The 21639-nt window shown below is 46.5% G+C and overlaps 1 protein-coding gene across 2 annotated transcripts; it reads right to left on the minus strand.

Annotated features, from left to right (window-relative positions):
• Positions 1–7214: 7214 nt before the first annotated feature.
• RING1 (ring finger protein 1) lies at positions 7215–20755 on the minus strand. Of its 2 annotated transcripts, none has more exons than XM_067464941.1 (7): positions 20658–20755; positions 15049–15139; positions 13734–13894; positions 13407–13622; positions 10193–10552; positions 9405–9573; positions 7215–7842 (listed from the first exon to the last, which is right to left on the minus strand). In XM_067464941.1, exons 2-7 carry the CDS (start codon positions 15124–15126, stop codon positions 7741–7743), a joined length of 1086 nt encoding a protein of 361 aa, XP_067321042.1. In that variant the 5' UTR covers positions 15127–15139; positions 20658–20755; the 3' UTR covers positions 7215–7740. The 2 variants fall into 2 exon arrangements, with proteins under 2 accessions (XP_067321042.1, XP_067321041.1); XM_067464940.1 differs by having other exon boundaries at positions 15049–15142; positions 20670–20750.
• Positions 20756–21639: the final 884 nt, after the last annotated feature.

Below are 21639 nucleotides of genomic sequence, written 5' to 3' on the forward strand. Positions count from 1 at the left end.
AGGGGGTGAATATAACAAGATATTATATTTGGGGAGGGAGAGAGAATTGTAGAAATGCAATCAGATTAATTTTGATAATAATAAGAAAATGGGGAGGAACTGAAATGTAATTATAAGAATTTTTTTGTCGTGTCAGGAGCGACTTGAGAAACTGCAAGTCGCTTCTGTTGTGAGAGAATTGGCCGTCTGCAAGGAATTGAGTTTTAGTAAATGTGTTTAATGTGTTGGCATTCGTATCACTTGTGGGTCGGTATTACTACAGTTGTTCATATTTAGCCAAAACCAAAGCAATTAGGAAAGTTCATTATGACATTTTGAAACATGCCTTGAGTTGAGCAGAGAGAGATGTTGACTGTGTTTTTGACCTCTTTGATGCATATTTTATTTTTTTTTAATTTGCATAAATGTATGCAGCGTGCTTTAAAACTAGGTGATGTGGTGCTATTTGCATACAGCCAATCAGGAAGCCTTTATGCAAATGACCATTCCTGCTCCATCTTCAAAAGGGGGATTTAGAGGGTCCTGGCTTTGAATAAAGGCTGGTGTGTTTCCTACGTTTGGAGTTTTTTTTCTGATTATTTTTTAAGTAAGACACATTTTTTTGTTCCCAAATTGATTTTAAATTAAATTAAAAAATGGTATTTTTTGCACCATCTTCAGGGAAGTGCGAAACTTTCGGAAGTCGTTTTGTATTTCGGAAGATTCAAGCAATTTGGATCACCAAAATATGAACCTGCGAACCAGTCTCCGAAACAATACAAATAGAAACAGTTCATCCGAAAATTCGTAAATGATTCGGTTGATTCAGAGTGTTTTTTTGCAATGTAACATTTCCTGGGGTGGAATTATTAATATTAAATTATTATTTAGTAATGTTATTATTTAGTAATATTATTGTAATATAATATAATATTATTATTATTATTATTATTATTATTATTTAGACTCATACAGTTGGAAGGGACCCCCAAAGGCCATCCAGTCCCAAACCATTCTGCTAAACAGGAAGATGGAATCACTATTATAGTATTACTCATTATTATAAATAATAATAATAATAATAATAATTATTATTATTATTAGAAACACAACAAGATGAGTCCACAGCAGACAAGATCACTCTGCTGGCCGTTGTATTGGATCACACGTCGAACACTTCCCAAGTGTCTAGGACTGTGTGATGTATCGGCGAATAATGCGTTGTTGTTTTTGTTGTTGTTGTTATTATTATTATTATTAATTAGACTCACACAATTGGAAGGGACCCCTAAAGGCCATCCAGTCCCAAACTATTCTGCCAAGCAGGAAGATGTAATCACTATTATAGTATTATGCATTATTATATTGTTGTTGTTGTTGTTGTTATTAGACTCACACAGTTGGAAGGGACCCCAAAGGGCATCCAGTCCAATCCCCTTCTGCCAAGCAGGAAGATGGAATTAGTATTACAGTATTATTCATTATTATAAATTATTATTATTATTATTATTATTATAAATTATTATTATTATTATTATTATTATTATTATTATTATTATTATCAGAAACACAACAAGATGAGTCCACAGCAGACCAGATCACTCTGCTGGCCGTTGTATGGATCACACGTCAGACACTTCCCAAGTGTCTAGGACTGTGTGATGTATCACCGAATAATGCGTTGTTGTTGTTGTTGTTATTATTATTATTATTAATTAGACTCGCATATTTGGAAGGGACCCCCAAAGACCATCCAGTTCCAAACCATTCTGCCAAGCAGGAAGATGGAATTACTATTTTAGTATTATTCATTATTATTCATTATTATTCATTATTATTATTATTATTATTATTATTATTATTATTATTATTATTATTATGTGAAACACAAGATGAGTCCACAGCAGACAAGATCACTCTGCTGTCCGTTGTATTGGATCACACGTCGGACCCTTCCCAAGAGTCTAGGACTGTGTGATGTAGCGGCGAATAATGCATTGTTGTTGTTATTATTATTATTATTATTATTATTGTCAATTAGACTCACACAATTGGAAGGGACCCCCAAAGGCCATCCAGTCCCAAACCATTCTGTCAAGCAGGAAGGTGGAATTACTGTTATAGTATTATTATTATTACTATTATGCATTATTGTAATTATTATTTATTAGACTCACACAGTTGGACGGGACCCCCAAAGCCTACCCAGTCTAATCCCCTTCTGCCAGGAAGGAAGATGGAATTACTGTATTATTATTATTACTATTATTAATTACTATTATGCATTATTGTAATTATTATTATTATTTATTAGACTCACACAGTTGGACGGGACCCACAAAGCCCATCCAGTCCAATCCCCTTCTGCCAGGAAGGAAGATGGAATTACTGTTATAGCATTATTATTATTATTATTTACAATTATGTATTATTGTTGTTGTTATTATTATTATTAATTAGACTCACACATTTGGAAGAGACCCCCAAAGGCCATCCAGTCCCAAACCATTCTGCCAAGCAGGAAGATGGAATTACTATTATATTATTATGCATTATTATTATTACCATTGCCATTATTATAATTATTATTATTATCATCATCATCAGGCTCATGCAGTTGGAAGGACCTCCAAAGGCCATCCAGTCCAACCCCCTTTTGCCAAGCAGGAAGATGGAATTACTATTATATTATCCATTATTATTGGACTCATAGGGTTGGAAGAGAACCCAAGGGCCATTCAGTCTGACCCACCCCCCTTCTACTCAAAGGGAAGACCCCCATTAAATCATTCCTGACAGATGGCCATCCAGACTCTGCTTATAGAATCATACTGGGAGTTTAAAGAGATCCCCAAGGGCCATCCAGTTCAACTCTACTCAACAGGCAGGGGAACACCATTCAAGCCTTCCCAGTAGATGGCCATCTAGCCTCTGCTTAAAAACCAGTGTGCTTAAATTGGGGGGGAAAAATCCTGAAAATCAGTGGATAACCAGATCTTTCTGAAACTTTGTAGGAACGATGCCCTGCTCATGTTGTCCCATTGTGCAGAAATTCAAAGGGATACTTTTGTTTTGTTTTTAAATTTGAAAATCTTTGTTAAACTTTTTAAAAATGTCTAGAAAATCAGCAGATGACTGAAACGTTCTGAAACTTGGCAAACTTAGAGTCGTAAATGTGGCCTACGAGCATGGCAAGTTTCATCCTGATAGCCATTAGAAACGACGGAGAATGAAGCCTTGCAGTTTTCCCCATTGCTGATAATGGAACGAATCTCACCGAAACAATAACAAAACTTGGGAATTTGAATTACGTGCCGAAATCTTCTCGAAACGAAACAGGAGGGACGCAGTTGAATTTTGAGATGGATTTCTGCCGCTTCACACACCTCTAGCAGCCTGCCACTTTGGAGAAGTTACTCTGGCTTTCAAGAAGTTACTCTTGGCCTTCCATGTGTGTCGGGGGCACAGGAACCCCACAAAAGTGGGGAGGGGGGAATGGGGAAAATAAGGAATTCCTGATTCTTTGGGTCCTCTACGCACCACACTGTTGTTTTCTTTCAACACGAGCTGGCTGTAGAGCCACAAGAATTGAGAAGTCTTCGGGTCCTCCACAATCAAAGCCCTCCCGACAGATGGCCACCCAGCCTCTGTTTATAGAAGGGGCCCCCAACGATGGACATGGACCAAACTTGGCACACAGAACTCCCACAACCAACAGAAAATTCTGGAGGGGTATTGTTTTTTTACGGGTGGGGTTGACCTTCATTTATGGGACTTGTAGTTCACCTGCATCCAGAGACTACTGTGAAACCAGATGACAATAGATCTGGACCAAACTTGACACGCATAACTTAAGTCCAAATTCCGGTACTGGTGGGGTTTAGAGGGCGTTGACCTTGATTTATGGGACTTGTAGTTCACCTACACCCAGAGACTACTGTGAACCCAAACGACAATAGATCTGGACCAAACTTGAGACACAGAACATATCAACCCAAATTCCAATGCTGGTGGGGTTTACGGGAAATGGATCTTAACATTTGAATATTGTTTTTCTTGGGATTTATAGTTTATTTAAGATCAAAGAGTGCTCTGAACCCCACCAATGATGGACCTGGACCTAACTTGGCACACAGAACCCCCATGACTAAAACAAAGAAAACCAACCTTTTGACTGGTTTGGGGGGGGGGGATTCAACTTGATTTGGGGGAGTTGTAGTTCACCTACATTCAGAGAGCACTGTAAACCCAAACAAAGATGGATCTTGACCAAACTTGGCACGCATACCCGATACACCCAAATTTGAATACTGGAGGGGATTGGGGGTGTGGTGTGGTGGTGACCTTGATTTTGAGAGTTGTAGTTCACCTACATACAGCGAACTGTGACACCCCCCCCCCCCCAACACTGGCAATGTAACTGGATACAGAATCCCCATGACCAACTGAACATACTGGAATGGTTTGAGGGGAACTCACCTTAATTTCTGGGTGTTGTAGTTCACCTACACCCAGAGAAACTAAGGCTCCAACTGACAATGGACTTAGACCACTTTTGGTACACAGAACCCCCATGACCAACTGAATATACAGGAGCAGTTCTGGAGCGGGGGAATTAATCTTGCATTCTGGGAGTTGTAGTTCACCTACATCCAGAGACACTGCAACCAGAGATACTGACAATAGTCCAGGAGTACACTTGACACACAGAACCCGCATGACCAACCGAACCTACCGGAGGGGTTGCAGTGGAGTGACCCATGTTGGGAGTTGTAGTTCACCCTGCAACCAGGGAGCACACTGAACCCACCGGTGATGCACGTGATGCAAACTCACCATACATGCCCAACTTTAAGTACTGATGGAGTTTGAGGGGATTAACCTAGCATGATGGGAGTTGTAGTTCACCCACAACCTTATGCATTTTCCTATCTATCTATCTATCTATCTATCTATCTATCTATCTATCTATCTATATATACACATACATACACACACCACACACACACTTTTTCAAGTAACCCGGGCATCTCCGAGTACCCAAGCTAGTCTGTATCTATCTAAATTTTTGTGTGTTTATTGTTTATATGTGAGTTATTATTAATTGTCCTGTTTTATTTGCTTGCTGCTTTGTTGTTTATTGATGTGTTGTTGGGCGTGGCCTCATGTAAGCCGCCCCGAGTCCCCTTGGGGAGATGGTGGCGGGGTATAAATAAAGTTTTATTATTATATTATTAATCTAAGGTAAATCTAATCTAAATCTATAATAATCTAAATGTAATCTAAATATATAAATCAGTGTTTGTATGTAAAAGTCAGTGTTTGTATGTATGTATGTATGCATGTGGCAGCTTCCTGATTGGCTCCCACTTCCACAGGCCACTGCGACCCCCACGAAAGACCAACCTGGACCAAACTTGGCACACCGAAACTCCACGACCCCTTTACGTCCTGGTGCACTTTGAGGGAGGATAGACCATGGATGATGGGATTTGGAGTACTTTCATTTGCATCGGCTCCCACTTAGCGAATGTTTGTATGTATGTATGTATGCATGCATGTGGCAGATTCCTGATTGGCTCCCAATTCCACAGGCCACTGCGATCCCCATGAAAGACAAACCTGGACCAAACTTGGCACACCAAAACCCCACGACTCACTTTATGTCCTGGTGCACTTTGAGGGAGGATAGACCATGGATGATGGTATTTGGAGTACTTTCATTTGCATCGGCTCCCACTTAGTGAATGTTTGTATGTATGCATGCATGCATGCATGCATGCATGTGGCAGCTTCCTGATTGGCTCCCAATTCCACAGGCCACTGCAACCCCCACGAAAGACCAACCTGGACCAAACTTGGCACACCAAAACCCCACGACCCACTTTACGTCCTGGTGCACTTTGAGGGAGGATAGACCATGGATGATGGGATTTGGAGTACTTTCATTTGCATCGGCTCCCACTTAGTGAATGTTTGTATGTATGCATGCATGCATGCATGCGGCAGCTTCCTGATTGGCTCCCACTTCCACAGGCCACTGCAACCCCCACGAAAGACCAACCTGGACCAAACTTGGCACACCAAAACCCCATGACCCACTTTACGTCCTGGTGTACTTTGAGGGAGGATAGACCACGGATGATGGGATTTGGAGTACTTTCATTTGCATCGGCTCCCACTTAGTGAATGTTTGTATGTATGTATGTATGCATGCATGTGGCAGCTTCCTGATTGGCTCCCACTTCCACAGGCCACTGCAACCCCCACGAAAGACCAACCTGGACCAAACTTGGCACACCAAAACCCCATGACCCACTTTACGTCCTGGTGTACTTTGAGGGAGGATAGACCACGGATGATGGGATTTGGAGTACTTTCATTTGCATCGGCTCCCACTTAGTGAATGTTTGTATGTATGTATGTATGCATGCATGTGGCAGCTTCCTGATTGGCTCCCACTTCCACAGGCCACTGCAACCCCCACGAAAGACCAACCTGGACCAAACTTGGCACACCAAAACCCCACGACCCACTTTACGTCCTGGTGCACTTTAAGGGAGGATAGACCATGGATGATGGGATTTGGAGTACTTTAATTTGCACCAGCTCCCACTTAGTGAATGTTTGTTTGTATGTATGTATGTATGCATGCATGCATGCATGTGGCAGCTTCCTGATTGGCTCCCACTTCCACAGGCCACTGTAACCCCCACAAAAGACCAACCTGGACCAAACTTGGCACACTGAAACCCCACGACCCACTTTACATCCTGGTGCGCTTTGAGGGAGGATAGACCATGGATGATGGTATTTGGAGTACTTTCATTTGCATCGGCTCCCACTTAGCGAATGTATGTATTTTCCAAGATAGCCCCAACTTTCAGAGAGCCTGGTAACTCCCGCCAAACTTAGTGCACAGACCCCCCTCCCCCTCGCTGACCCACTTTAAGGCTTGGCTGGGTGGAATCTGGATGATGGGAGTTGAAGTACCTCCGCTCCTATCCAGAAACGACTCTGAATCCCACCAATGATGGATCTGGACAACCCTTCCCACACAGACCCCTTTCCCCAGGACTTAAATATTGGGGGGAAATGACAGAGGATGATGGGAACTGCAGCCAAGGGATTGGGCATGTGTCTATGCAGTGCTCAAATGCTGTCAGGAGAGGGCAGTGTTGATCTAGAAAGGAAGAGCTGCTGCAGGCGGAGGAAAGACAGACAGACTCTGGGGATGAGTTTCCAAAGTGACCCAAAACTTCCGTGATGAATTCATTTCCACAAAAAAGAGGAGGAAAATACCTCTGCGTCTGTAAAAAGGCCAGGGATCCAAAACATTGCGCCTGTGGCCTCCTCGCCCTCGCCCCCCCCCTGCCCTCTCCCCCGGCCCCCAACGTGTGGGGGAAGCAGCAGCCAGCCAGTGAGCGAGCGAGCGGTCCGTCAGTCAAGCCAAAGGGAGCAAAAGAGAGAAGCCAAAGCGGGGCCGGAAGGAGTCCTTCTTTGCGAGGAGGGGGAGAGAAGGGGGGGGGGGTGCCAGGAGAGACTTGCTCAGCCGAAGGCGGGTTTGCCGTTGGCAAGGCTCCTTCTATCCTTCCTTCCTTCCGTCCTTCCTTCGCAGGAAGGTTTCCCCCAAAGGGCAAGGCCAGCCTCCCTCTCTCTCTCTCTGAGTCCTGGAACGTGAACCCGGTGCCGCCCTCCAGAGTCCTTTTGGGGCCCAGAGAGTGAAAGGGGGGGGGGCAGCATCGGGTGTCCCCCTTGGGGCTACTTCTGCTCCTTGGTGGGGGCATAGTAGAGCTCCAGGGGCCGGCTCAGCTTCCAGTACTTCTCGTTCACCAGCTCCAGGGTCGCAGAGCCATTCAGCGTCTGGAGACAAGGAGGGAGGGAGGAAGAGAACGAAAGAGAAAGAAGGAACAAAGAAGGGAGTGAGGGAGGAATGGAGGAAGGAAAGCAGCAGAAGAGAGGGAAAGAAGGGAAGGGAAGGTGGAAGTTAGGAAGAACGGAGGGAGGAAAGAAGGAACAGAAGGAAGGAAAGAGAAGGAAGGATGGATACAAAGGGCAAGAAAAGAGAGAGGAGGGAAAAGGGGAGGGAGGGAGGGAGAGAGGGAAAGAAAGGGAAGGAGGAAAGGCAAAGAGAAGGAAGGAAGGAGAATGAACAAAGGAAGGAGGAGGGAGGGACGGATGGAGAATATAAAGAAAGAGAAGGAAGGATAAGGGAAGGAGGAAGGAAGGAAAGAGAAGGAAGGAAGGAAAGAAAAGAGAAAGGGAGCAAAAGAGAAGAAGGAAGGAAGGAAGGGATGAAAGACAGAAGAAAGGAGGAAGGAAAGAAAGAGAAAGGAGGAAGAAAGATGGAGGGAGGAATAGAGAAAGGAAGCAGAAGAAAGGAAACGAAGGATAAGGGAAGGTGGAAGTTAGGAAGAAGGGAGGGAGGGAGGGAAGAAGAGAAGAAGGGAAGGAAGGAAAGAGAAGAAAGGCCAGATGGATAAAAGGGGCAAGAAAAGACAGAAGAGGGAAAAGAGGGGAGGGACAGAGGAAGGGGAAGGAGGAAAGGCAGAAGGAAGGAGAGAAGAGAAGGAAGAAAAGAGAGAGGGAGCAAATGAGAAAAGGGAGGAAAGAAGGAAGGAAGGGATGGATGAAAGAGACAGAAGAAAGGAGGAAGAGAGGGACAGAGGAAGGAAAGAAGTAGAAAAAAGAGAAGGATAAGGGAAGGTGGAAGTTAGGGAGAAGGGAGGGAGAGAGGGAGGAAAGAAGGAAGGAAGGAAAGAGAAGGAAGGCCAGATGGATGGAAGGGGTAAGAAAAGAAAGAGGGAGGAAAAGAGAGGAGGGAAGGAGGAAGGGGAAGAAAGGGAAAGAAAGGGAAGGAGGAATGGAGGGAGGAAGGAAGGAAGGAAAGTAGGAAAGAGACGGAAGAAAAGGAGGGAGGCGAGGGGGAGGGAGGAACAGCGGAAGGAAAGAAGCAGAAGAAAGGGAAGGCAGGAGAAGGGATGATAGAAGTTAGGAATAAGAGAGGGAAGGAAGGAAGGAAGGAAGGAAGGAAGGAAGGAAGGAAGGAAGGAAAGAGAAGGAAGGATGAACGGGGCAAGATAAGAAGCAAGGAGGGATGGAAAGGGAAGAAGGAAGGAGGGAGGGTGGGAAGGAAGGAAGGAAAGAGAAGAAAGCAGAAAGAAAAAAGGAGGAAAAGGAAGGAGGAATGGAGGGAGCAATGAGGGAAAGAGAATAAAGTTAGGAGGCACTAATTCTGCATTATTATTATTATTATTATTATTGATTTATACCCAGCTTTATCTCTCCACGTGGCTTACATTAAAAGAATAACCACACAATTGAATATATACACATAATATGCAAGCATGAAAACATCCTCCCTGCCTGCCTGCCCGCTGTTGCCCCGCCCCCTGCCCACTAGCCCCTCCCCCTCCCCTCCGTACCGTGAAGGCCCCTCCCGGGGTGGTGATGTAGATGGTGTACTGCTTCTCGCTGACGTCGCGCAGGGCGGGGGGCTCGGGGCCAGGGGTGGGGGCCTCCTCCAGGGCGATGCGCAGCGCCAGGTACTTGGAGAGGTGGTCCACCGTGGCGTTGGCCGTGGTCTTCACGTACCTGGCACGTGGGGCGGGAGGGAGGGAGAAGTTAGGGGGAAATGTGGGGGGCTCAACACCCTAAGCATGGAGCCGAGCCCACCTTAAAGACTACCACAAAGGAAGTCCACCCTCCATTCAAGGTGCCTCATCAGGATCAAAGCCAAATACAGGAGAAGCTGTCCTTCTCCCAAAACCCTTCTATTTATGGAGAGGGGAGATGTCCCTCCATCTGCACAGAACGGGGGGCATGGGGAGGTGTCCTCTGGTGAGGTGTGGCTCTACCTATGGAGCGAGAGTCCATGTGAGGGGATGGGCTCCATTGATGGAGAAGAGACCCATGGGCACCTGTGTGGAGGTGTCCATCCTTGAAGAGGCGGTCAATTCATGGGGATTGGGGGTCCATTTGAGGGGCAAAGGCTTCATCCCTGGGGAGGGGGCCCACTGAGGGGGAGGGGCTCCAAATACGAGGTCCATTCATGGGGAGAGAGATCATTGTGTGGGGAGAACATCCACAGATGTTCAGGAGGCCCATCCTTGAAGAGCGGCTCTACTGAAGGTGAGGGGGTTGTCCACCTGCGGACCCAGCCGTGTCCCTTCTCCTCCACGGTCCCCCTTTCCCCGCACTGACCCCTCCTCACCTGGTCTGGGAGTAGCCCCCTCTCTCCACCAGGACCGGGTGGGGCCGGAAGACCAGCTCGATCTCGCTGCCGCTGCCCGCTCCTCCTCCGCTGCCGCCGCCGCCTCCTACTCCGGTGCCGGGCTCCTCCGCTCTCTCTCCTCCATCCCCTCCCCCTGCCCCTCCGTCGTGGGAGGCCTCCTGCTCGGGCCCCGATCCGTCCTCCGAGGCCCGGGAGCGCTTGCTGCGGCTGGGGCCGGGGGTCCCGCTCTGGCTGGGGGCCGAGGCGTTGCTCATGTGCGAGCGGCTGTCGCAGTTGTCCTCCGCCCCGCTGAAGGTGGCGTTGTCCGACTCATGAGGGTGCCTCCGGACGCGCTGACCCCTGGTGGGAGAGAAGCACACGCATTCGGTAGGGGCGCCCAAGGGCCATCCGGACCACTCCCTGAGACCCACCAAGGAAGGCACACTCCAAACAGTGCTGGAAGGGGCATCAAAGGGCCATCCAGGCCACCCTCTAGACTCACGAAGGGTACACTGCAAACACTGCAATGCCCACCAAACCCTTCCCGTATTTTCAGTTGGTCATGGGAATGCTGTGTGCCAAGTTTGGCTCAATGTCATTGTTGGTGGAGTTCAGAATGCTCTTTGATTGTAGGTAAACAATAAATCCCAGCAACTACAACTCCCAAATGACGATATCAACCCACCCCAACTTCATCAGTATTCAAATTTGGGCATACTGAGTATTTGTGCCAAATGTGGTCCATAGAGTGAAAATATATCCTGCATATCAGATACTGACATTACGACTCATAACAGTAGCAAAATTACAGTTGTAAAGATGGCGATGACTCTTGCTTTCCTCCAGATTTTGGGGATCTGACAGGATGCAGTGCAGTTGTTCATCAGCTCCAGCAGCCAGCGCCTTGCTTTTGGACCAAAGTTCTTTGGTGGCAAGGTTGGGTTTCCCATTCTTCAAGAGTTGGTATGCTATCTGATCTGCCTTTATGTTGGCATGGGTATTAGTTTGTGAGGGGACATTGCTCAACCGTCTCAGCAGCCTCCAGGCCTTCTGGCTGCTCCTGCCCATGTCGACCTCTGTGATCAGCTTGATCCACTGTTCTTTCTTGGCTTGGAGGACACAATGTTCTGCGCTGCCTGAAGAGTCTGCTCACTAAATGGGTCTTCGTTGTAGAGCCTGTAATAGTTTTCCAACAAGGCAGCTGTTTCAGGGGTAATGCCCTGAAGGTAGTTGGTTCTGCAGCCTCTCGGTATGGAGGCCCGTGAGCAGGTTTTCACTATTTCAATAAAATGCTCGTATTCCTCAGGGATTGGCATGACCGATGTGATCATGTCATCTAACATGTCTGAGAATTTAATCCGATCTGCCTTTCTGAAGTTGAATCTTCATTTAAATCGAACTTCCTGGGGCCTTATAGTTGGGAACAGTTAGCATAGGTCGGTGCTGTGTGTTTGGGATTGGTGGTCCCACTGATTTGGTGCATTGCTGTACGATGCTGTCGCTCACAAATAAGAGGTCTGGGTTATAACCTCGGTGCCATCTCCCGCTGTTGTAGGATGGTGGGAGCTTGCTATCATGGATGAGTGATAGTTTGTGCAGTTCAGACCAGGACAGGACAGCCTCTCCATTTCTGTCCTCTTGGGCATAGCCCCATACGTGGCTATGGCTGTTGAAGTCACCAATTACTACCGCCCTTTGATGCCTGTCAAAGTTCTCGGGGGAGGAGAAGCAGAACTCTTCATTTGGGGGCTTGTACACAGAGGTGATGGTGATGTTATTAAGCTCTACTGTTATAACCTCGATATTGTTTTCTTCAGTGTTGTGGGCACTGCTGACTTGGAGGCCTGGTTTGACAAAGACGGCGCTTCCATACTGCACATGTGGTCTTTCACTACTAGGATCATTCCTGGGACTTTGGGTCGTTTCTGTTGTTCATCCCTGTGTGTTTCTTGGACACACAACACATCGCATTTCTTATCTCGGCACAGTTCATAAAGCAGTTGTTGTTTGGCAGCTGACATGCCTTCGATGTTGATTGAGATTGTTGTCATGGTTGGTCCTGAAAAGGACCGTTGGTTGTTTTGCTTGCTTGCTTGCATGCTGGTCGCTTCCGTGGCAAGAGAATCAGCCGTCTACAAAGACGTTGCCCATGGGACGCCCAGATGTCTTGCAATCCTGCGAGGAGGCTTCTCTCATGTCCCCCAAACCCAGAACTCACATCCAACAGGCTCAAACCCAGAACCTCAACCAATGGCTGATACCAAATGAGAGACTCCCTCCTGGGCATGCAGAGGACTGGGCGACTTGGAAGGCACCACGAGATGCAGAGCCAACCTCAAGAAATGGGGCCACAAAGTGGAATCCACGACATGCGAGTGTGGAGAAGAGCAAACCACTGACCACCTGCGGCAATGCACCCTGAGCCCTGCCACATGCACAAGGGAGGACCTCCTTGCGGCAACACCAGAGGCACTCCAAGTGGCCAGATACTGGTCAAAGGACATTTAACCAACTACCAAACTCACAAATTTTGTATTTTGTCTGTTTGTTTGCTTTGTTCTGTTAGAAATGTAATATAATTTGACTGGTTGTCCTGACACGAGAAATAAAATAAATAAACAGTTATAAAGGAGCAACAAAAATAATTTTATGGTTGGGGGTCACCACAACATACATGAGAAACTGTATTTAAGGGGTTGCGGCATTAGGAAGATTGAGAAACACTGGCACAGACAGATTGATCCAAGATTGATTGCAGGTAGGTAGGTCATACACTGATCCTAGACAGATCATAAGTAGGGCACATCTACATTGAGCGTAGATGGATTCGATCATGTCTATCTAATGTTTTGGCATTAGACAGACATAAGTTAAGATTCGGGTTCAAGTGGGAAATTGTTTGACAGACCATAGACCAGGCCTGGGCAAACTTGGTGTTTTGGACTTCAACTCCCACAATTCCTCACAGCCTCAGAAGGAAAAGGAAGGGGCCTCAGGCTGTGAGGAATTGTGGGAGTTGATGTCCAAAACACCTGGAGAAGGGCTGAAGTTGACAGCAGAACATGGATCACAAGCAGAGAAAGGCAGGTTGCAGATGTGGACCGAGAGAGGGGTCGATGGCTGGGCAGGACCTCTCAAGGCCATCTAGCCCAGCCCCCTTCCTCCTGCCCAGCCAACGTGTCCTTTCTCCCTTCCCCATGCAGGCCCCACTGACCTGTTCATGGCCTGGACCTTGAGGCCCTCCTCCATGCTGCTGCGTAGGGCCTGCTGGTTGTGGAGGCGGTTGAGCTTGGCCAGGACCCGGTCCTGGTGGGCCTCGTACTCGTCGCGGCTGGGGTAGATCTTGGAGATGAGCGCGTCAAAGTTGGGGTCCGGGCGGAGCGAGCGCTTCGAGACCAGCTTCTTGCGGCACGTGGGGCACTCCTTGTTCCTGGAGGAGAGGGACGAGGGAGAGAAGGGTTCATTTCATCCACATCCAGACCAATAAGCCCCCCTCCAGTTGCATGTCTCCCGTGCGCACACGTGTGCCGTGGTCCCGTACCCGCTGCGAAGGGCGGTGACGATGCAATCGGAGCAGAAGCGGTGGAGGCACTCCTTGGTGGTCATGGTGTGCTTGAGCATGTCCAGGCAGATGGGGCACATGAGCTCGCTGTGCAGGCTGCGCGGGGAGACCGCAATCTCTGTCCCGTCCATCAGCGCCTCCTGCAAAGCGCACGAGGGAGACGGATGTACATGTTATCCCTTTACAGTTCTATAATCCAAGATATATACCGTTTGTGTGGCTTCCTTGGTGGGTGTGAAGAAAGAAAGAGAGAAGGAAGGAAGGAAGGAAGAGGAGTGAGAGATGGAGGAGAAAGGAAAGTGACATGTATATGAAGGAAAAAAGAAAGGACAGCAAAAAACAAAGAGGAAAAGAATGACGAAAGAGAGAGAGAGAGAAGGAAGGGGGAAGAAGGAAGGAAGGAAGGAAGGAAGGAAGGAAGGAAGGAAGGAAGGAAGGAAGGAAGGGAAAGGAAAGCGGGGAAAGATATGCAGGGAGGGAAAGAAGGAAGTAAGGAAGGAAAGAAAGAAAGAGACAGAGGAGAGAGAGAGAGGAAAGAGACATGTGTATGAAGGGAAGGGAAGAAGGAAGAACAGTGAAAAAGGAAGGAAATGAGAATAAAGGAAGAAGGGGGATTGGAAGAAAGACAGAGAGAAGGAAGGGGAAAGAAAGAAAGAAGAAAAGAAGGGAAGGATGGAGGAAAAAGGTAAGGAGGGAAGGTATATAGGAAAGGAAGGAAGGAAATACAGAGACAGGAGAGAGAAAGCAAAGTGACATGTGTTTGAGGGGAAGGGAAGAAGGAAGAAAAGCAGGAAGGAGAAAAAGGAAGGGAAAGAAAAGAAAGGGAGGGAAGGAAGAAATAAAAAGAGGGGAAGTATCAGAAGAAAGGAGGAAACAAAGACAAAAGAAGAGAAGGGAAAGGAAAGGAAAGAAAGAAGAGGAGAGAAGGTGTATGCAGGAAAGCAAGTGAAGAAGAAAAGTGAAGGAGGGTGGGAGGAAAAAGAAGGGAAGAAAGAGAGAAGAGAATGGTTAAAGGAGAAAATATTAGGCGAAGGAAGGAGAGAAAAAGAAAGAGAAAGGAAGGGAAGAAGAGATATGTGGAAAGAAGGAAGTAAGGAAGAATAGGAAAGAGGTAGAAGGGAAAGCAAGGGAAGAAGGGAAGAAAAGGGAAAGGGAGATGGTGTATGAGGGAAAGGGAGGGAGGAAAGAAAGGAAGGAAGAGCCACCAAGTGAGCCGTAGAGCCATTGTGAGGGAGGCCTTCCTTCCCAGAACTGGAGAAGGGAGGTAGGTGTGCAGCCCCCCACATCCCCTCACCTGGGGTGTCCGGTGGAGTTCGTAAAGGCTGAGCTCCCAGGTCTTGCTGGCGCTCTGGGCATTGGCCGGTGTGGCCATGGCGGCCGGAGCCCTGCGAGAGTCAGTCGGGGAGAAGAAGGAGCGGTCAGAAGCAGTCACATTGAGGGTGTGAACACTCCACCCCCCAAAATAACTCCAGAGAGCAAGCAATGGCACACCTGCTATTTGGACTACAAGGCTCAAAGTTTCCGGGGAGTTAGAAGAAACCAGAAGGGTCATCCAGTCCTATTATTATTATTATTATTATTATTATTATCATTATTATTATTTTCAGAAAAAGTCTGGTTTTCTAATTGTCAACCTATTTGACAACAAATATTTGATTAATAATAATAATAATAATAATACTTTATTTCTTGACCTCCCTCTCTCTCTGTGCCCGAAAGGAACTCACGGCAGTTTACGCACAAAAAAGGGCAAGCATTCAATGCCTCAAATGAATACAAACGACAATTATGGTGAAAAATTTTATGCTTATATTTTGCTTTTGTTAATCTTATGGTTATGTTGTTTTTTACTTTGTATGTGATATTACCTGGGAACCGCTCTGAGTTCCCCCGCGGGAGATGGAGCGGAATATAAATAAAGTTTTATTATTATTATTACAAACGTATCAAAATAATACACAATAAAGCACACTAATAGCAGTAATAACAGTGAGCTTATGGCGAAGAATTAAGCATTGTGATGAAAAATAAAACAAGACAATCCCATAAGACATCGTTAACTAAAACATAAGTAAGCATTACAACAAATATCCTAAAAGCAATTTAAAATACTCTTACAACTGATAACTGAGAAGCTTCCTTTGAAAAAAAAATTAAAAATACACAAAACACATCAAAGTCTATCTGGCTTGGTATTTGTGGATGCGGAAGAAGAAGACATATTGTCATTATAGGCAGTATTATTATCATTATTACTAGTAGTAATGGCATTGCTTCTTCTTGTCTCTTAATAAAGGCATTCTTACAAAACAACAACATTCTTGGATTGTTGTAGGTTTTTTCGGGGTATATGGCCATGTTCTAGAGGCATTTTCTCCTGGTGTTTTGCCTGCAACCATGGCAAGCATCCTCAGAGGTAGCTTGCCATAGATGCAGGCGAAATGCCAGGAGAAAATGCCTCTAGAACATGGCCATATAGCCTGAAAAAACCTACAACAACCCAGTGATTCCGGCCATGAAAGCCTCCGACAATACAAACAACATTCTTGTTGACATATTGTTTTAAAGTGATTTCACTGTAAGCTGTCCTGAGATGCTTGGGTGTATTATTATTGTTGTTGTTGTTATTATTATTATTATTATTGCTGTTGTTGGCATTGCTTCTCCTGCTCTATTGATAATCTATTTATCTATTTTAGTCTATAATATTCTAATGATATCTCATTTCAAACTGATTTGACTGTAAGCTGCCCTGAGATGTCTGAATGCTTTGTTGCTGCTGCTGCTATTATTATTACTATTATTAAAAGGTAAAAGTTTCCCCTGTCATTAAGTCCAGTTGTGTCCAACTCTGGGATTCTGGTGCTCATCTCCATTTCTAAGTCAAAGAGCCAGCGTTGTCCGTAGACACCTCTAAGGTCATGTGGCCATAGGCATGACTGCATGGAGCGCTGTTACCTTCCCACAGAAGCGGTACCTATTGATATACTCACACCTGCATATTTTCAAACTGCTAGGTTAGCAGAAGATTATTATTATTGTTATTAGTAAGAATTATTACTATTATTATTAGAAGAACAACAAGATGAGTTCACAGCAAACAAGGTCACTCTGCTGGCTGTTGTATTGGATCACATGTCGGACACTTCCCAAGCATCTAGAACTGTGTGATATATCAGCAAATAATACGTGCAGATCCTAGTAGGGTGGCCTTCTGCAGCTGGTAATCTTCTCAGTGCCAATTGTGTTTAAGTCCAGGCCAAGGTCTTTAGGCCAGTGCCTAAAGTAACCCAGTGTGCCCATCACCACTGGGACCCCCTTGAGTGGCTTGTGCCAGAGTCTTTGCAGTTCAATCTTTAAATCCTCACATTGTGTCAGCTATTATTATTATTATTATTATTATTATTATTATTATTATTACTGTTGGCATTGCTTCTTCTCCTCTATTAATGAAAATGCAACCATCATTGACATCAATTGTAAAATTGATCTGCACTTTGATGGCTCCCTCTTATTGCCATCAGTATGTACTTATTGATGCTATTTAATACACACACACACCCATATATATAAATATATATATACTAGCTCTCCCCTGCCATGCATTGCTGTGGCCCAGTCTGGTGATCTGGAAAATAAAGTAACGAGAAAGTGTTGGTTTCTAATATTTCTTGTTTCTTTGTCAGTGTTGATGTGAAGATTGTCTGGTTTGCCCACTCTGGAATATGTATCATGTCATAGTCCTTCTTTAGGGGTCCCTTTCAAATCTAGGACACAATATCTGTGTGTGTGTGAATCATATCTATCTCTCTATATCTATGGCTGGATGGCTCTTTGTCAGGAGGGCTTTGTTTACATTTTCTTGCCCTGGTGAAGAGAATTGGACTGGATGGCCTTAAGTATTTTCTGTTGGTCATGGGGGTTCTGTGTGGGAAATTTACCCCAATTCTGTCGTTTGTGGGATTCAGAATGCTCTTTGATTGTAGGTGAACGATAAATCCCAGTAACTACAAATCCCAAATGTCAAGGTCTATTTCCCCCAAACTCCATCTGTATTCATATTTGGGCATATTGAGTATTCGTGCCAAGTTTGGTCCAGTTCCATCATTGTTTGAGTCCACAGTGCCCTCTACATGTAGGTGAACTATATCTCCCAAACTCAAGGTCAATACCGACCAAACCCTTCTAGTCTTTTCTGTTGGTCATGGAAGTTCTGAGTCCCAAGTTTGGTTCAATTCCATCATTGGTGGAGTTCAGAGTGTTCTTTGATTGTAGGTTAACTATAAATCCCAGCAACTACAACTCACAAATAACAAAATCATAATTTTTTGAGTGATGGTCACTCCTTGTGTTGTGAGACGTTTTGTTGCCAAATTAGGGGTGATTTTGTTCATTGGTTCTTTTGTTTTTAAGGTACTCATTATGCACAGAGCATTTATATATAGATAGATTCTATATATATTTACGCAGTTATTATGCATATATTTATACAGGAGAAAAGGAGACATGTGCCTTTCATCTCAAGAACAGACAAGCATCCTGAGCTCTGAGGATTATTACCTGGGAAGGAATCCCACTGCAGTGCACCCAAATACCTGGGAGTCACTCTGGGCCGTGCTCTGACCTACAAGAAGCACTGCCTGAACATCAAGCAAAAAGTGGGTGCTAGAAACAATAACATACGAAAGCTGACTGGCACAACCTGGGGGTCACAACCAGACACAGTGAAGACATCTGCCCTTGCGCTGTGCTACTCTGCTGCTGAGTACGCATGCCCAGTGTGGAACACATCTCACCACGCTAAAACAGTGGATGTGGCTCTTAATGAGACATGCCGCATTATCACGGGGTGTCTGTGCCCTACACCACTGGAGAAATTACACTGCTTAGCTGGTATTGCACCACCTGACATCCGCCAGGAAGTAGCAGCCAATAGTGAGAGGACCAAGGCAGAGACATCTCCAGCTCATCCCCTGTTTGGGTATCAGCCAGCACGTCAACGACTTAAATCCAGACATTTATTTATCGTGTCATCAGCAACCATACCATTGTATTACAATTCTAACAGAACAAAACAAACACACAGATTAAAAAGAAAAAACACACACACACAGATTTTGCAAACTTGGTAGTTGGTTAAATGTCCTTTGAGCAGTATCTGGCCACTTGGAGTGCCTCTGGTGTTGCCGCAAGAAGGTCCTCCATTGGGCATCATGTGGCTGAGCTCAGGTTGCATTGCAGCAAGTTGTCAGTGGTTTGTTTTTCTCTGCACTCGCATGCCGAGGATTCCACTTTGTGGCCCCATTTCTGAAGGTTGGCTCTGCATCTCATGGTGCCAGAGCACAGTCTGTTCAGCGCCTTCCATGTCGCCTGGTCTTCTGTTTGCCCAGGGGGGAGTCTCTCCAGACACAGTTTTCTAAGATCTACAGAGACACTCGCTGGAACGCCTCAGCAAGCGAGAGTCCAAAAGTGGCAGGCTCAAACCCAGCACCTCAATCTGTGGGTGATACCAGATGAGGGACTCCCCCCTGGGCACACAGAAGACTGGGCGACTTGGAAGGCACTGAACAGACTGTGCTGTGGCACCACGAGATGCAGAGAAATGGGGCCACAAAGTGGATTCCACGACATGCGAGTGCGGAGAAGAGCAAACCACTGACCACCTGCTGCAATGCACCCTGAGCCCTGCCACATGATGCACCATGGAGGACCTCCTTGCGGCAACACCAGAGGCACTCCAAGGGGCCAGATGCTGGTCAAAGGACATTTAATTAACTACCAAACTCACAAATTTTGTATTTTCTCAGTTTGTTTGCTTTGTTCTATTAGAAATGTAATACAATGGACTGGTTGCTGATGACACGACCAATGACACTGTTTAGCCGGTGTTGCACCACCTGACATCCGCCGGGAAGTGGCAGCCAATAGTGAAAGGACCAAGGCAGAGACATCTGAACATGAAGAAGAACTTCCTGTCTGTGAGAGCCATTCAGCAGTGGAACTCTCTGCCCCGGAGGGTGGTGGAGGCTCCTTCTTTGGAAGCTTTTAAACAGGGGCTGGATGGTCATCTGTCAGGGGTGATTTGAATGCAATATTCCTGCTTCTTGGCAGAATGGGGTTGGACTGGATGATGGCCCATGAGGTCTCTTCCAACTCTTGGATTCTATGATTCTATCTCCAGCTCATCCCCTGTTTGGGTATCTGCCAGCATGTCAACGACTGAAATCTAGAAATAGTTTTCTAAGATCTACAGAGACACTCAGCAAGCGAGAGTCCAAAAGTGGCAGGCTCAAACCCAGAACCTCAACCAATGGCTGATACCCAATGAGAGACTCTCCGCTGGGCGACTTGGAAGGCGCTGAACAGACTGCGCTCTGGCACCACGAGATGCAGAACCAACCTCAAGAAATGGGGCCACAAAGTGGAATAATCCTTGACATGTGAGTGTGGAGAAGAGCCAACCACTGACCACCTGCTGCAATGCAACCTGGGCCCTGCCACATGCACAATGGAGGACCTCCTTGCGGCAACACCAGAGGCACCCAAGTGTCCAGATACTGGTCAAAGGGCATTTAACCAACTACCAAACTCACACATTTTGTATTCTGTCTGTTTGTTTGCTTTGTTCTGTTAGAAATGTCATATAATCGACCAATAAAGGAGAAAAGGAAGGGGGCTGAGGCCAGGGATTGTGGGAGTTGGAGTCCAAAACACATGGGGGGAGGGAGGGAGGGAGGGCCCAAGTGGGCCCAGGCCTGGTGTCATAAGGGATCCTGTCAAACGGATCTGAATGGGCCTGTTATGATTGGTGGGCCTGGCCTGCTTAGCCCTGAGCCCAGGCGGCTTTCCTGGCTGCTCCCCGCCCAGGCCTGCCCTCTGCTTTGGGCCTGCCTCCCCCATTACCTGCTGCTGCCTCTGCCGCTCTTCTTCCTGCTCCTGCTCTTCTTCCCTCTTCCGGTGCCTTGGCCTTCCGTCTCTCCTGAGGGGAGGGCGCGTCACTTCCGCTCCGCTCTGGCCCCGCCCCCTTCCCCGGGCTCTTCTTTCCCCCGCCAGTGCGTGACGTCACGGGCCAAGCCCCGCCCCCTCCCAGGGACAAGCCTAGAGGTGGCAGCCCAGCAGGACAGCCTGTTGCTGCCATTCCTATGCACTCCTAGGCATTTTATTTGTGTATGCATATATTTGTGTATACATATATATGTCTATTCCAGGGATACATATGTATCCCTGGAATAGACATATATATGCATACCCAAATATATGCATACACAAACAAAATGCCTAGGTGCATAGGAATGGCAGCAATATATATATATAGGCTATATAAAAGGTAAAGGTAGTCCCTTGCCATTAAGTCCAGTCATGTCTGACTCTGGGGTGTGGTGCTCATCTCCATTTCTAAGCCAAAGAGCCAGCGTTGTCCGTAGACACCTCCAAGGTCATGTGGCCGGCATGACTGCGTGGAGCGCCCTTACATTCCCGCCGGAGCAGTACCTATTGATCTACTCACATTTGCAAGTTTTCGAACTGCTAGGTTGGCAGAAGCTAGGGCTGACAGCGGAAGCTCACACCGCTCCCCGGAATCAAACCTGCGACCTTTCGTTCAACAAGCTCAGCAGCTCAGTGCTTTAACCCACTGCGCCACCGGGGGCTCCTTAGGCAATATATATATCTATATATATATAGGCTCTCTCTCTATATATATATACATATATATATAGCCTAGAGAAGACAATGATGCTGGGGAAAGTGGAAGGCAAAAGGAAGAGGGGCCGACCAAGGGCAAGGAGGATGGATGGCATCCTTGAAGTGACTGGACTGACCTTGAAGGAGCTGGGGGTGGTGACGGCCGACAGGGAGCTCTGGCGTGGGCTGGTCCATGAGGGGT

Source organism: Anolis sagrei, chromosome 2 (genome assembly GCF_037176765.1).
Source record: "Anolis sagrei isolate rAnoSag1 chromosome 2, rAnoSag1.mat, whole genome shotgun sequence".
Classification (NCBI taxonomy): Eukaryota; Metazoa; Chordata; class Lepidosauria; order Squamata; family Dactyloidae; genus Anolis; species Anolis sagrei.

Bases quoted from the DNA above. Each gene is read 5' to 3' on its own strand.
- RING1 (XM_067464941.1), bottom strand. From the start codon at position 15,126: ATGGCCACACCGGCCAATGCCCAGAGCGCCAGCAAGACCTGGGAGCTC. The intron at 13,895-15,048 runs GTGAGGGGATGT...TGCGCTTTGCAG, and splicing joins AACTCCACCGGACACCCCAG to GAGGCGCTGATGGACGGGAC. The intron at 9,574-10,192 runs GTGAGGAGGGGT...CCCACGTGCCAG, and splicing joins GGGGGCTACTCCCAGACCAG to GTACGTGAAGACCACGGCCA.